The following is a 16,103-nucleotide window of genomic DNA, read 5'->3' on the forward strand; positions in this document are numbered from 1 at the left end:
ATTATAGAGGAGACGCAAAGGGTGGGTTCAATCTATGTGGGACTTACGTGTAGAACTCACAATTTGTATCTTGTTTGCTTTGATTATGTGCACAATTTATGTGTTTGTAGCAAGCTCTTAAAATTTATTTTGTGACCACAATTAGTGTAAACACGAGAAGATACCATCAACAAGCTAATTAATTGCATCATTAAAAATTAAACAACCATTGATTTGAGGGATTCGGCGAAATAGTTAAAGCTTCTCTTAGTTAATTTGTTTCAAAAACTAAATAGTTAATGCTTCTCTTATAGTGGCCTAACAATGCCTTTGATTTGAGGGATTCGGTGAAAAAATAAAATAAATTAAATCCATTTTAAATTTAGGTGAATTTGGTCAAAAACCGTATACTATGACGAGGCTTATATTTTCTTTAAGATTTAGCTAAAAACTAATTTATTAGATACATTATTATTATTATTTTAATTTCTAATAAATTTGTTGGTTAAAGTGGCTTAAGGACAGGAATGAATTTGCTAAACAAATTTAAAAAGTTTAGTAAATTTTTTGGGGTCAATTACAATAAACTTCCTAAATCTATAACTCATTTGTACTTTTTTTTTTTTTTGTTGTGAATTTCAAAATGCAATAGATAATATTATTTTATTAGACTTAACACCTTCAATTATAATTTTGTACCAGAATTTAACCGATTCATGCAAGAAGCATGTGATATGTTTATTAATTTTTTAAAACAATAATACCGGTTATCAGGGGCGGAGGGAGGGCGGAGGGAGGGCGGTTGGGGGGTGCCGTCCCTGCTCATTTCTATCAAACCCTATGAATATATGTACAAGATAGATAAAGTTGACCTTGTTTAATTGCACTTGCCCCAATTTTTTTTTAATATTATATAATACATTTAAATTCAAATACTGCTTTCATAATTTTTTTTTATAAAAATAATTAATTTTCTTCTCTTTTCTTCTAAATTACTGTAGTTATGTTACGGACGTGGCGGAGCCACAGCTAGACCGGGGGTCATAGCAAGACCGGGGGTCATGTGCCCCTGAATTTTGGATATTTTTTTTTTTTGTGTGTATAAATATAAAGAAAATATTTTAAACAAAAAAAAATTATAAAATATTAAAGAAAAAAAATATCAATGATATTTTTAAAATTATGAGAATAATAATGGTTATTTTTTTTATTGAAAATAAAGATATTACAATAAGTCATATTATTATCTATGAAAATTTCAATACAATCGTGATGTCTATCATTATTGACATTCAATTATAATTAATCTCAATAAAAATTTGGAGTTTATTGAATTGTTAGGTACATTTGACATGTGGGGTTTATCCTCTATGTGTTTTTTTACTATTGGTTGGTGGTATTATATGTCAATAATGACGTGATATTACTATTATATTAAATTTTTATTGAAATTTTGTATAAAAAATTAATTTATCATTATATAATTAATTTTAAATTTATATCCATGACTTTTTTTATTTTATTTTATATATTGTCCATGATATACTAATTATAAATAATATATATATATATATATATATATTTATCTTTTTTGAAGTCAATCGTAAAAATTTATACGAAATATTTTGTAAAAATTTTCAGTGTTATAATTAATAAGTGTCCCCTCTGATTTAATTTCTTGATTTCGCCACTGGTTACGGAAGATGCATCATACAAAAAGATTTAGCTACGAATTATTGTAATTATATTATTAATATTTAAATATATGAATTATTTTAGTCAGAAAAGTTACGAATCATTATGATTTTGTTATGAATTATTATAGTGTAGTTACAAAAGAACATACAGTATACCCTTTCAAGATATGTACTATAATTTTTCACTTCCCTTAATTATTTTTCACATTAGTATAAAAAAAATTAGATACATAGTATAATATACATTTATGTACCTAATAAATTATGTGATATTATTTATAATTTACATTATTTTAACAATGAATCATTAAAGTTCAAGTTATTATAACATATTTAAAATATTCCCATTATTTATTAGTTTATTTTTAATAATAATTTATTTATTTTAATAATTATTTAAGTCGTTTAAATATATTTTGATCTAACCTTTTGGATTTGTCCAAATATATTTCTTTCAGCCCCCCTATAATAGGATGTCGACTCCGTCCCTGCAGGTTGTTGCTTTGTTTTATGGTAATAATATCTTTATTTAGTAATTTCATTTGTATTTTATCTCCGTTATGTTAGTGACAAAGTACAACGAGATCATCAAATGATAAAGAAATTAACTATAACAAAATAATACTTTTAGATAGTTGAATATTTTAAAGTTCAAATACTAAAATACAAATATATATATTTTTTTGGTACATCGAAAAGGAAAAATACAAATGCCATAATTAAATTTTTGTTATTATAATTCATTTAATAATTTTTTAATCAATAAATTAAGTTTTAAACCAAAACGGAATGAAATCTTAAATACCACATTTTTTTTAGAATCCAATCCATATTGTATTTTGTCTCATTCACGTGTACAAAAGCCACCGAACAACAAACCCCAACGTGCAATCCAAAGTGGGAACGAGTACGCTTGTGTTGTGATGCGCATTGCATGCCCCACCGTCACGTCACGCTCCCCCAAAAAATAAATTAAACGCTAACAAGTATTAACCATTAATTAATCAATTAATTAAACCACCAAATTTCCAATATTACGACTACGCCACCAATCAAAACCCCTCTCTTCTTTCACTCCGACAACACTACCGAGCGAAATTCTAGTGAGAGAGAGAGAGAGTGCGAAATTCTAGAAAGAGAAAGTGCACGAACCCAGACCTGTAACAATGGCGGCCTCTAGGTTTTTGTGAAGATTTCAATTTTTATTTTTTAATTTTTTTTTAACAATGGAGATGCCTGGTAGACGATCGAATTACACTCTGTTGAGTCAGGTTCCGGACGACCACAACCACCAGCCGCCGGGCGGCGGAGCTGGTCCGTACTACGAGTCGTTGTCCGGGGAGAAGAACAAAGGAAAGGGAGGAGGAGAGAGAGGTTTTGATTGGGACTTGATTGATCACCGCCGGATCGGGGCGGCGTTTCAGGCTCCGATCGCGTTGCAGAGACAGTCGAGTGGGAGTAGCTTTGGCGAGAGTTCTATGTCTGGGGAGTTCTATGTGCCTTCTGTTGCTGATAGCCATAGCCACTTGCATGACGATGTGTTCAAGGTTGGCGGTGGTGGCGATTTCAGGTTCAAGGCGGCGGAGATTGGCGGTGGGGGGTCTTCGTCGTCGAGGAGCTGGGCGCAGCAGACGGAGGAGAGTTACCAATTGCAGCTGGCTTTGGCGCTTCGATTGTCATCCGAAGCTACTTGTGCTGATGATCCCAATTTCTTGGATCCAGTGCCAGATGAATCCGCATCACTCTCATTCGCTTCGTCTGATTCGGTTGAGTCTGTGTCCCACCGATTCTGGGTAGGGTCTATCATGCTCCTTCACCTTCATTTCATAAACAGTTGGGATTAAATTTCTTGTTTTGAGAAAGAATTTGAGGCGTACAATGTGAAATGTAGATGCTCTGTTTACATTTTCTTGATAAAATTGGGCTTTCTAATTGAATGAGGGAATATAAGGAAAGATTTTTTATGTTATTTAATTACCGCTGCAATGAATGGGGAAAACTTGCCAATTTGAGTGAGAGTGAAACACATTGCTTTGCAGATGGGTTATTGGCCCTGATCTTAAAACCAAGTGCCTCAACTTTGATCCTCATCAATGCTCTGATAAACTATGCTATTTTAAAATTTCAATGTTCTCAATAACTATGCTGATACAAGTAACTAGCACATATCTATATTCACTTGATGTTATTCAGTTACAGAATGGGACCTGATGCACTAATCTAGGTTTTGTACTCCCCTTAACATGCTTAATAGAGACTATGAGAAGAGAAAGATTTAATGTTATTTATTTTTCTTTTGATTTTTAATTATTATTTTTAATTACTTTGGTTTCCAATAAATGAATTATTGCCTTAATGAAGCCATATAGTTGTATAATAATCGGTTGAGTACATTCTTGAGTTTTCAGCTCCGCATGATAACAACCTCTTTGACTGACAATTTAAATTTCTGTAACTTTGTCTCATTTTATCAGCAATGAAATGGCTCACTAGAATCTAGATAAAGGTCAATAAATGAATTCGCACTCTTATGGTCTGTTCATTTTGTTCTGATGCTTGTAAGATTTTCTTTACATGATTTTTATATAATAAACGTGCCTTTTGACGTGCTGTTATTAAGTAATGTGTATTATAATGTGCATTAGGATTGATATACGATGCCTTCAAATTTAATATGCTTCAGGTGAATGGCTGCCTATCATACTCGGACAGAATTCCCGATGGGTTTTATTTAATTCATGGGATGGATCCGTATGTCTGGACTGTATGCACTAATCTGCAAGAGAATGGCCGTATTCCATCAATTGAATTGCTAAAGGCTGCTGATCCTAGAATCGATTCTTCAATTCAAGTAATTTTGATTGATCAGCATAGTGATCCTAGCTTAAAAGAACTACAGAACAGGATTCATCGGGTCTCCTGCAGTTGTGTCACTACAGAAGAAGTTGTTGACGAGCTTGCAAAGATCATCTGCAATCGCATGGGGTGAGTTTTTGGCATGGTCTGTTAAAGAGAGTCATGGAACTGTCTGTTTCTGGTGTATTTTTAATTTCATTTTTATAACCAAATTTTATTGTCATCGCAAGGGGTGCAGCTTCAACTGGAGAAGATGACTTTCTTCCCGCCTGGAAGGAGTGCAGTGATGATCTTAAGGAAAGTTTACGATCTACCGTGCTTCCAATTGGTAGCCTTTCTGTTGGTCTTTGCAGACATCGTGCTTTGCTATTCAAAGTACGTTCTAGATACCTTACTGTGACTTTAGTTTGCTTTGATGTATAATTTTGAATTCACTCTAACAGGAGGTATTTTTCAATGTCCCCATTTTAATTGGTTTTTTGCCCTTTGAGTAAAAGTATTGTTGAATCACTTTTGAAAAGCGACGAAGAATATGATTAAGCATAACCAAGAAAAGAGAAAGAGATATCAATAACATTTTTTCTGGTGTAAACTCTATATTGTTCTTGTGGAAGAATAGGTCGATTCGTATGTTTTCAACTATTGGTTTATGCAGGTGCTGGCTGACACAATTGATTTACCATGTCGAATTGCCAAGGGCTGCAAATATTGTAAGAGAGATGATGCTGCCACTTGTCTTGTTCGCTTCGGCCCTGACAGGTATACTGTGTAAATTAATTGCATCCATTGCATTTCCATTGTGATCATGAGTAAGAATTGAATCCCAAACCTACCTCATAGTGGGTGCCTTGTTGCCATGCTATGATGGCTTTCAAATAGTTTTATCCATTGATGTTGTAATTTATACTTTCCATAGTCAAAAAATCTTCATTGGAATGTTTGTGTGATGCTAATTCAATTTTCTCTCATGACATTATTTACTGAGCCCTCGTTTGGGAATAGGCTAATTTAGTAACTTTTTGACTATTTGGCTAAAATATGAGATACAAAAGACTAGTATGTTTGGGATGACTTTTTGGCTTTTTACAAAAAGATGTGTAAAAAGTAGAGAGAAAAGAGAATTTTTGACTTTTTGGTATGGGTTGTTGGCTTTTTGATTTTTTTAGCGACTTTTTGGCTAAATGGGTTGCTTCCCAAATGAGGTCTGAATTTGTGTCACTCTTCTATATGGTACTTCTATGATGAACTAGTAAGAAGATAGCATGTCGTGTTTGACACCAAAATGATACGACACTCATCGGAGACTTCCCAATACTTACACGCATAAATCACATTATGAGTTTGAATAAAATAACTTGGAATCTAATTATAACACAAAAATAATGTAAATTTATGCTTATTCTTCCCCATTATTAGATTTTAAAAACTACTAAATATTCATATATATGGCATATAGTAAGTATTTATTCTTATATATGACATATAATAAATATATCTGTACTGTTATATAAAGCAAAGGTTGGGGAGTTGGAGTTGATATCACAGAATTTCTCTTTCCGAAAATACTCTCAAGAGCAGCTACCTTTTGTAATGCAAATACTTTTGTAACTGTATATCTATGAACTTAAGAATCCTATAACTGTGCACCAATTCAATTTCTTTCAAAATTATAATTACTTCTCAAGAAGCGCGGACATGGACGCACACAACACAACATGGACGCTCTAATACAAAAATATTCAAAAAATGTAAGTCACAACACATGGGGGACACGTGCAAAATTTCTAATTTTACTGGAAGGTGTGCGCACTCCATAATTTGGAGAAGTAGAATAAGGAAGAGTTTGAAAATTTGGAAGCTCTAAAAGATGAAGGTATTGGAGCAAATTTGTGTCTTGGATGATTTGGAAGGGAGTTGTGGTCTTATGGAGAAAGAAAAACTTAGGAAGGTTTATTGCAAGGAGTTTAGGAAGATTGCTATGATGGAAAAAATTAGTTGGTGATAAAAATTGAGACAACAACTGCTTAAAAAAGGAGATGAGAATATCCACAATTTTCATAAGATGGCCGATACTTACAAGAGTAATCACATTGGAAAGATCTGACGTGAACTATTATCTTTAGAGAAGGAGATTAGAAGCGGTATTGTAGGTTGAGGCTTGCTATTTTCCAACAAGCTTTGTGAAGGAAATTGGTTTAGAGGTTTGCTTGTGAGAGAGACGGGGAGAGAGGTTTTGGAGAAGAGTGGTCAAATTGAAGTATGGTTGTATACGGGGAGGATTGGTCTTTCATGGAGGTATCTATGTCTTATGGAAACGGGTTTAGATAGGTATCCGTTATGAAGTACGGACACGGGACACGACACAGACATGCGAACATGTAAATTTTCAAAAAATAGAGGACACGACACACTGGTGACACACTTAATATATATAATTTTTTTATTTATTATATGTAAAATTAAAAATTATATATTATTAATTTATTTACTTTAATATCAAATATCATTTAAAAAATAATTTTTTTCTACAAATAAAAATAATTTATTCTATATATGTTAATGTTTAGCAAACAAGAATAACCAAAAAAATAGAAAAAAGGAAAAAAGGAAAAAAAGGTTTTGTTACCAAAATAAAAAAGTATTATAAAAAGGGTTTCATCTCAGAAAGAGAGAGAGAGAGAGAAGAGGGGGAAAAGAAAAGAAAAAAATGAAGAGAGAGAGAAGGTCAAACACGGAGAGAGTCTCAGTCAAACAACTAGAGAGAGAAAGAGAGAGTCGAACACGTAGAAAACATAGAGAATGGGAGAGAGAGAGAGAGAGTTGAATAGTTGAACAAAGAGAGAGAGAGGCAAACAGAAGAAACGATGAAAGAAGAAGAAACAAAGAAGATCAAAGAACAAATTCAAAGATCGAAGAACATATTCGAAGAAACGAAGAACATACTCGAAGAACATACCTCGATCTAGCCTTGATCTAGCGCTTCAATAGGTTCTTCACTCCCTCTCTCTCTCTCTCCCCAACGTGTCCATCTACGTTATACGGACTTGGGTGTGGGTATGTATTTCGGGGTCGGACACTTTAAAATTAAAAATTAAGGATACATGGGTATGGATCCAAATTAGGATACGGGTACGGGGATACGTTAAATAGTTATTTTAAAATATATTTATTATATGAAGATGAGTTTAAAAAAGTTAAGGAATAACAAATTTTATTAAAAAAATAACAAATAAATAATAAATAAAAATTATAAAAATTATTTTAGACATAAAATAAATTATATTATATATGATAAAATAAATTATTTTAATTTTAGGCATAAAAGTTATGTTATTTATGATATATTATATTATATAATATTTTTTCAGGTAAATAATATTATATAATATGAATTATATTATATTAATATAGTTTATATTATATATAATTCAAATTATATTAAAAAGAAGAGACAGAGACTGATAAAAAAAAAACAAAAAAGAGAGAGAGAGAGAGTGACGAAGAGACGAGAAGAAGACAGAATATATAATTCAAATTATATTAAAAAGAAGAGACAGAGACTGATAAAAAAAACAAAAAAAGATAGAGAGAGAGAGAGTGACAAAGAGACGAGAAGAAGACAGAAGAAGAGAGAGAGAGAGAGAGAGAGAGAGAGAGAGATCAAAGGGGAAGACAAAGGAACACAGTAGATCAACTTTGCAGATTGATCAACTTCGCAGGTCAAGCTTCTCAAATCGATCGATCAACTCTGCAACCAGGTCAAATTGAAGTCGGTGATCAGGTTCTCTTCTTACTCTCTCCTCTTTCGTTTCTTCTGCCGTATCCGTTTCTAAGAAGCCGTATCCCACACCCGCACCCGCACTCGCATTTGTGTCGTGTTGAGACGGGTACCTCCGAAATTCCAAAGAGTCCGTGTAACGTAGGTGTCAATAAGGTGTCCAAGAGTGTTCTGAATGTGTTCGACTGCAAAAATTTGAAAAAAAGAGGACATGTTAGGTAGAGTGTTTGACACATGCCCATCGCGTGTCTGACACATGTCCATGTGTGACATGTCGTATACCCATACGCTGCCTCCAGGGAGGTGTCCATGCTTTATAGGGTATTTGAAGAGGGTGTAATGAGTTCTTCAATCTTGTTTTATTGTTGTGAAAGTTGTGTAAGTGTGCTTTTGAAGACATTTTGTGGCGCAGAAGAAGTTGGAGGAGACATATCCTACTCTTACCAGCATTGTGGTCAATAAGAGTGTTTTAAGGTGAACCCCTTTTATATGGCTCAAAGAGGGTCGTTCTTCATTTCCTTGTAAGGGATTAGGCTGTTTGAAGGCTTCTCCTAAAGTTACGCCTTTTTTTTTTTTTTTTTTTTTTTTTTTTTTTTTTGTGGTGGACGGTGTGCATGGAAAGATCCTTACTAATGATAATTTGATTATGAGACAAATTCATGTTGATTTTGTGAAGTGAAGTCGCATATCACTTGGGTATGAAAGTAATGTGCAGTGTCTATGTAAACATGCGAGCACCCTCACCTCATTATTTTAAGGTTGAGTTCAAGGTTTTAAAAAGCGGCTGCAACCGTTATATAACGCTGTTACGTAACAGTTGTGATGGTTACCGCCATCTATTACGGCCGCTATAGCATTGTGACAGAAATTCTCACGTGTAACGGTCGTTTCGGTATTACGTAACTACTGTAACGGTTCGTTACATACCGTTACATCACACACCATTACATCATTTTACAATATTCTAAATACCTTCCCCCCTCCAAAAAAAAAAAAAAAAACTTACAAAAAAAGAACAAATACTCAATTGATCTAAATCCAAAGAAAAAATCTTATATCAATTTATTTTCTTTATAAATTTTTTTTAATTTTTATTTCATTACATTAGCATTTAATATAAAATATATATAAACAGTGGTTGTATTTATTTTTATAATCATTTTATTTAATATTTAATTGTAAATATTTTTTATTTTGTTACTATAATGTGTTGTCTAAAAAATGTCTTTAAAAAAATAAATAAAATTAATAGCTCAAAAATAATTTTTGTTTATGGCAAAATTTTTATTTTTATAATTATTTTATTTAATACGTAATTGCAAAAAATAACTCAAATTATTTTTTTTTTTTGGTTTATGGCACAATTTTTATTTTTATAATCATTTCATTGAATAATTGTGATTATTTTTTATTCAGTTAGTTCAGGATTGGTCAAAAATAATTTGTAGACATTTAAAATCAATTATTCTTAAATTATTAACTATTGAAATAAAATATAAAATGCTCATTTTATAGTGATTTGAAAATATGAAATATATTAGATCATATTTAAAAATTAACAAAAATTAATCAAAATCTATTTTAAATCCCAATAAATGTGATTTTGAAAAAAATTATGCATATCGCTAAATTTTCTTCAAATTGTGTGAAAAATAAAAAAAATCACGGTTTCGGTTACTGTAACCGTTACGCTATAGCCTTTGCACTCTGCAACCACAACCACTTTTCGAAATCTTGGTTGAGTTCTACCTAAGATTGTGTAGTATAGTATTAGAACCGGAGTACTGAGAGATGGGTAGGGTGTGTGTCTTTGGAATGTGTCCCATATCACCTGGAGTTGCCACATCTGTACTGGTTATGAGGCTCCAGTTTTCCTTTTCTCAATGCCTGGGTTTTAAAGAGAAGTGTAGGTTGGGCTTTTCAATTGCTTGCACGCAGTAGGTGCTGTTAATTTACCATGCTGCGCTTGAGAGAGGGTGTGAAGGGAAGTCCCACATTGCTAAGGTGCAAAAGTAATGTGCAATATATAAGCTTGAGGGCACCCTCACCTCAATAGCTAGTTTTTGGGGTTGAGACCATGTAACATATTTATGCTGTATGTGCAAGCATGATTATTCATTGTGCGGCAGACAGTTGTGGTCCTTAATTTTGTGTATGCTTGGCACGGAGTGGGCCTTCTTTGCGAATGTGTTTTGGGGGGGGGGGGGGGGGGGGGGGGGGGGGGGGTTGGTGAAGGGTATGGAAGAGTAGAATTTTCTCTTTTTTGTTTAGTTTAGTTGGTTTTCAAGTAGATTAGATCCATCCTTAACCAACGTTTTGGACTTTGTAGAGCATTTTTTAGTAAAGTTTTTGATTTATAGATGATGTAGGCATAATTGTTTTCTTCTCTTATGTGTTTACTGGTGGCACCCCTTCGTTGCCTTTTTAATAAAACTTATTTAATTGCTGCTCACATTTTCTATGTATTATTACAGAGAATGTCTAGTTGATTTAATTGGGAAGCCAGGATGTTTGTGTGAACCTGATTCTTTGTTGAATGGTCCATCTTCCATCTTGATTTCTTCACCATTGTGCTTCCCCCGATTCAGACAAGTTGAACCTCCAATTGATTTCAGATTAGTGGCCAAACAATTTTTCTCAGACTTTGAATCACTGAATATTGTATTCGATGACTCTTCCACAGGTGATCTCCAGTTCTTGAACATTTATGTCCATAATTGTTGATGTTTTTATTTTCCACATCCATGGAGAACTTTTATAGAAAATTATGGCCCTTAATTTATTGAGCAATGGAAAAATGTGCATATTTTTGTATATTGAATCATTGATTCTATTTAGGGGAAATATCATATAAGTCTTATTTTTCTAATGAAATTTCCATTGAGTTCTATTAACACTATGTTGAGAGAGTTGATTCATTAGTTAATAGGACTTAATGAGAATTTCATTGGAAAAGTAAGACTTATTTGGTATTTCCCCGTCTATTTATCATTTTTATGCTCATGCAATGTGTTTGCTTGTTCCTTTTGTTTTCCTTTGTGGAGAAATTGATTGCATGTGAAAGCAATGCATGTTGCTTGGCTATGGTTAAACTGTAGTTTCAATGTTCATCGTAGTGATTTGTCACTTACTGATTTTAAAGGTTCCAAATTAATCTCACAGGTACTGTTGATGGGGATACTGGAGACTCGACATATCCCAAGCAATCTGATAGGCAGTGCATGGATAGACACAATCACGTGCCTAGTCCAAGCAACAGCAATGAAAGTCATGATAGGGATTTGCAGCTGCTTAAATCAAGTAATCCTCATACTATTATAAGCTCAACAAACATGGTCAAAGATCCAGTCCCTCTAAAGCATTTCCCGCCAATTGGTCATAGAGAAGTTCAACCACTTGTAGGCTTGTCTGATCCAAGGGGAAATGCAAAAGATTTGAGGTTTGTTGAGGGAGGTCAAATGGTTCCAAGGCAACCAAGTAAAAAACTATCCCTTGATGTGGAAGATTTGGACATTCCATGGAGTGACCTCGTTCTGAAAGAGAGAATTGGATCAGGTATTGTTTTCCTCCCCGTTGGAAAAACATTAGAATGCTAACAATATAGCTGTTTTGTAGCTTAAGGAGGTCATGTACCTTTCTCAATGTTGCAAAGTGGCTTTTTCTTTTTATGTTGTAGGAAGTTATACTGAAACCAAGTGACTTGGTGAATTTCCAGGTTCTTTTGGTACTGTCCATCGTGCTGATTGGCATGGCTCGGTAAGTAATTCATCTCTGTACTCGATTACTAGCTGACACTTGTTATGCTCTAATATTGATGAATGGGAGTATGTTACCATGGTACAAGTTAATGTGATTATTGCGGTAGTATGGCAATCTGTATTTTCCAGTGCTAATGTGCAGTATCTATTTGAGCTTTTGGGTTTAAGGTATCATGAGAACCTGTACATTATTGTTGATGACGTCGTCAAAAAAATAAGGCGATGATGATGAAGGGGAGCTGATTATATGTGCATGGTCATGTTATTCCCTTAGACTGAATTTCCATGTGGTTCTGTAGGAGAGTCTTAATTGTGCTTGTAATTTCTGTTAAGCCTTGTGTGAGATGAGTCACTTCGAGGATTTGATGAGTCTATTGTTCAATTGGTTCATGTTCTGTTTCATGATACTCAAGAATAGAATTAATAGTGGAAATTTAAGGAGTATTGTAAGTGCGTTGAGATTCATGGAGACATGGTTGAAACTTGCATAATATTCTCAGATTATGATTAAGCAACTCAACTGTGCTCGTAGCCTATTGTGTTTTCTAAATTGACCCTTTAGTTGGTGGAAAATTGCAGTGGTAGTGAGTGATATACTTTCTTGCTTCTATTCCAAGCATGGAGTCTTTTAGAAGTCATAAAGTTTGACAACTGTGAATAGTCTTTTTGTGGTCACAACTTTCAATGCTGTGAAGGAAATAATGACATAACCTGCAAATAGCATTAAGTTGTGGCTTATGATTATAGAATTTTAGAGTAGTTGATGTGAAAATATCCCTCTTGCATATACTTTCTAATTTTTTGGGGGGGATGAGAATCATTAGAGATTATGTTGAAGCAGAGGACTAATCGAAGAGAGAAAAGGAAGAGATCCTATGGAATAACTCATGAAAATAAGTCTAGTCTCAATGAACTGTGAAGCGACTGTAAACGAACTTCACAAAATCAGGGTAGTGAGATTCAGATGTCCTCCAGTTTTGATTTCTTTTCTTTTGTTAGGGACTCTTCCTCTGGGCCAATCGTGGTAACTGTTTGATGGAGCACTCAAATGTGGTTGCTAGATCAGTAGCTTATAGAGGATGCTTTGCATTCTCCATGGGTCCGTTTTTTTTTTGGATCCATATGATGACATTTGAACTATCTTCTTTCATTATAAATATATAGTAACAAATCATTGGCTTCTAAGATGTGTTAAAGATCCCAATTCTTTTCTCTTTAGTTTCCCAAAACCTAAAAAATTGGAAAGATAACTGATATTGTTCCCTTATGATGTATTTCAAATTCCATTCATTCGTCATTTGCCCAGAATGTATGAGGGTGAATCTCATTAGTTTTCCAAAACCAAAATTTTTGAAAAAGATAACTGATATTGTTCACTTGTGATTTATTTCAAATTCTACTCATTCACAATTTCCCAAGAATGTATGAGGGCATAACTGACATTTGCACTTCCTTAGGTTTGTCCCAAGAGGAAAGCATAATTCAAAAATGAGATTTGGTCTCAACTACTGCTTTCCATTCTCTCATTAGTGTTACGCATAGCAGTACACGCTTGAATAATTTTGTTCTTAATATATATCTCAATAAACACTGCTTCATTTGTGACCTTAATGATCCAGCCGTCTTCTATCTCGAAACCTATTATTTTATAGGGAAATTCTTCTCAATACACGCCATTTGTTTTGTTCGGATATAAACTTTCGAACAAAAGGCAAATGTTCGGACATAAATTGATGAACAAAAATAAAATGTTCAAATATATTTTTTTCAACTGTTTTTATCTGAACAATTGCTTTTTGTTCATAAGTTTATATTTGAACATTTGACTTTTGTTCAGAAGTTTATATCTGAATGATATAAATGTTGTGTTTGTACTGAGATTTTTTATGGTGTTTAAATAGAATTACTCGATTTTATATTTCCATAGCCAAAAATCAAGGATTTTCAAAAGATGTGATAAGAGAAAAGTACAGATATCATACTTCCTTCTTGTGGCTCAAATGGAAATCTTTATTATGATCATTTTTATTTCTATGAATAACTAGTTTTTAAATATCCAGTATAGATGTAGGTTTAATTAGGAAATTGAAATTAGCACATAATGAAATCCATCGTACTTTATAGCCACTAACCAGCTAACATGCTTATTGACTGGAAAGTGAGATTAGATTCATAAAGAAATCTGTTGCACTCTGTAGCCACCTAAGAAGTACGGTTTACGAACATGGGACACAAATATGACATAATATGGACATGCTAACATGGAAATTTCAAAAAAATCAACGCATGGCAAGGACATGGCAACAAATAATATATATATATATATATATGTTAATAAATAGGAAAAAATTCTGTTTACGCCCTCACATTTAAATATATGCAAAGTGCCGTCGCATGGTTGGGGACTAAATTGCACTGCTAAGATTGTTAATAGAAAGGTGAATTACACTGACGTCCCTGTAGTTTGGGGCTTGTGTCGCTTTGGTCCCTAACCTTTCAATTGTGATTTTTGACCTTCAATTTTGAATCTTGTTCCAAATAAGGATAATTGAAGACATTGTTGTTCCATTGCAAAGGGTAAAGTTGTCAATTTGATAAAATATAAACTAATTTGACAAAAATAAATGTTAAAAAATTATTTTGAATTTTTAAAAATTATTTCTACCCACCAAAGATAAAATTATATAAAAATGATAAATCTTTTATATTTTTGTTTAATTTTTTTTTATCAAATTAATTTTTAGTATGTGTTTAGATAATAATCATGTAATGGGCTCTGTTATCAAAATCTTATAATTCGTGATTCGTGATTCAATTCACTATTTGATTTGCAATTTTTGCAAAATCGATACGAATCTATAGGTGAATCTATTTTAGAAGTGAATCTATAGTGAATTGATTCACGATTCGATTAACTTTTTACGATTCATGCAATTTTTGAAATTATTGTGTCTGACATATTTTTAACTTTTTTTTCCTCCATCTTTTTAGTGAAAATGACATAATATAACTTCTAATAGCGTTTAATACCAAGATAACCAACTTATATAAGTGATTTATTGTTATTTTAGTAATCATAGAGTTTTTGATAGAATCCAATCAGATTCAGTCAGGCCCAACATATTTTTAATCTTTCTTCTCATTTTTTTCCTCTAAAAAACATAATATATCTTCTAAAGATGTTTAAGATAAAAAGTTATACTATGAATTATCTATTGCTATTTTATTAAATTGAATATAGTTGAATATTACATGTGTGAGATCAATTATACCTTTTAAAATATTTTAGGCTTTAAAATAAAAGATTTTAAATAATTCTTTCTTATTATTTGCTCATTGTTACTTAGAAAAGTATGTAGGCTTATTGTTGAAATATCAATACCATTGTTAATTAGTGTTACTTTAGAAATTGATAGTTTGCCTATTTGGTTATTATCTTTATTAAGAATGGTTGATAAGAAATATCTAAAAAAGAAAAAAGGTAATATGGTGATCTTACATAGGAACCTTTGTTAACTTCTTACTTATTAAGTTACGTGATTATCATTTAAAATAACATTTTCATTGATTTAAGTCTAATTATTTCATATTTATAAGATATATTTAACATCTAAATGTGTAGATATATGTTTTTAAGGAATTTTAAAAAAGTGACTGAATCTTTAAGATTCACGATTCGATTCGATTCGCGATTCGGTACAAGGCCATTTCGATTCATGATACGAATCCTGATTTGGCAACTATAGTAATGGGTGGTTGTTTTTGCTGATGTTTTTGGATGGTTATTATATAATGGATGGTTATTAGGCTTTTAATGTGTAATCGATATATTAAATATATGAAATATTTTTAGTTTTGGATTTTTTGATTTAATGGATTGGTTGAATAATTATATCAAAGTTGTCGCCATATTTGATTTTTGAAAAATAAAAACTAATTTAATGGAAATAAATATTAAAAAAAAGTATTTAAAAAAATTATTTCTACCCTCCCAAAAGATTTAATTTGTTTTCGTTAATTTAATATTTAGTTTCT

The 16,103-nt window shown here is 32.4% G+C and overlaps 1 protein-coding gene across 2 annotated transcripts in view; it reads left to right on the top strand.

Annotated features, from left to right (window-relative positions):
- The first annotated feature begins 2,674 nt into the window (after positions 1-2,674).
- CTR1 (Protein kinase superfamily protein) overlaps positions 2,675-16,103 on the top strand; it is a 33,628-nt gene continuing 20,199 nt past the window's right edge. Inside the window, exons 1-7 of one of the 2 annotated variants that reach the window (XM_028204594.2) lie at positions 2,675-3,469; positions 4,360-4,661; positions 4,763-4,907; positions 5,188-5,291; positions 10,785-10,993; positions 11,473-11,865; positions 12,026-12,066. In XM_028204594.2, the coding sequence (XP_028060395.2) occupies positions 2,903-3,469; positions 4,360-4,661; positions 4,763-4,907; positions 5,188-5,291; positions 10,785-10,993; positions 11,473-11,865; positions 12,026-12,066 (1,761 nt within the window). In that variant the 5' untranslated portion in view covers positions 2,675-2,902. The remainder of the gene's footprint in view (positions 3,470-4,359; positions 4,662-4,762; positions 4,908-5,187; positions 5,292-10,784; positions 10,994-11,472; positions 11,866-12,025; positions 12,067-16,103) is intronic. The other variant, XM_082917460.1, reaches the window with a different exon arrangement.

This window comes from Camellia sinensis, chromosome 3, assembly GCF_055761805.1.
Source record: "Camellia sinensis isolate YWXY chromosome 3, ASM5576180v1, whole genome shotgun sequence".
Classification (NCBI taxonomy): domain Eukaryota; kingdom Viridiplantae; phylum Streptophyta; class Magnoliopsida; order Ericales; family Theaceae; genus Camellia; species Camellia sinensis.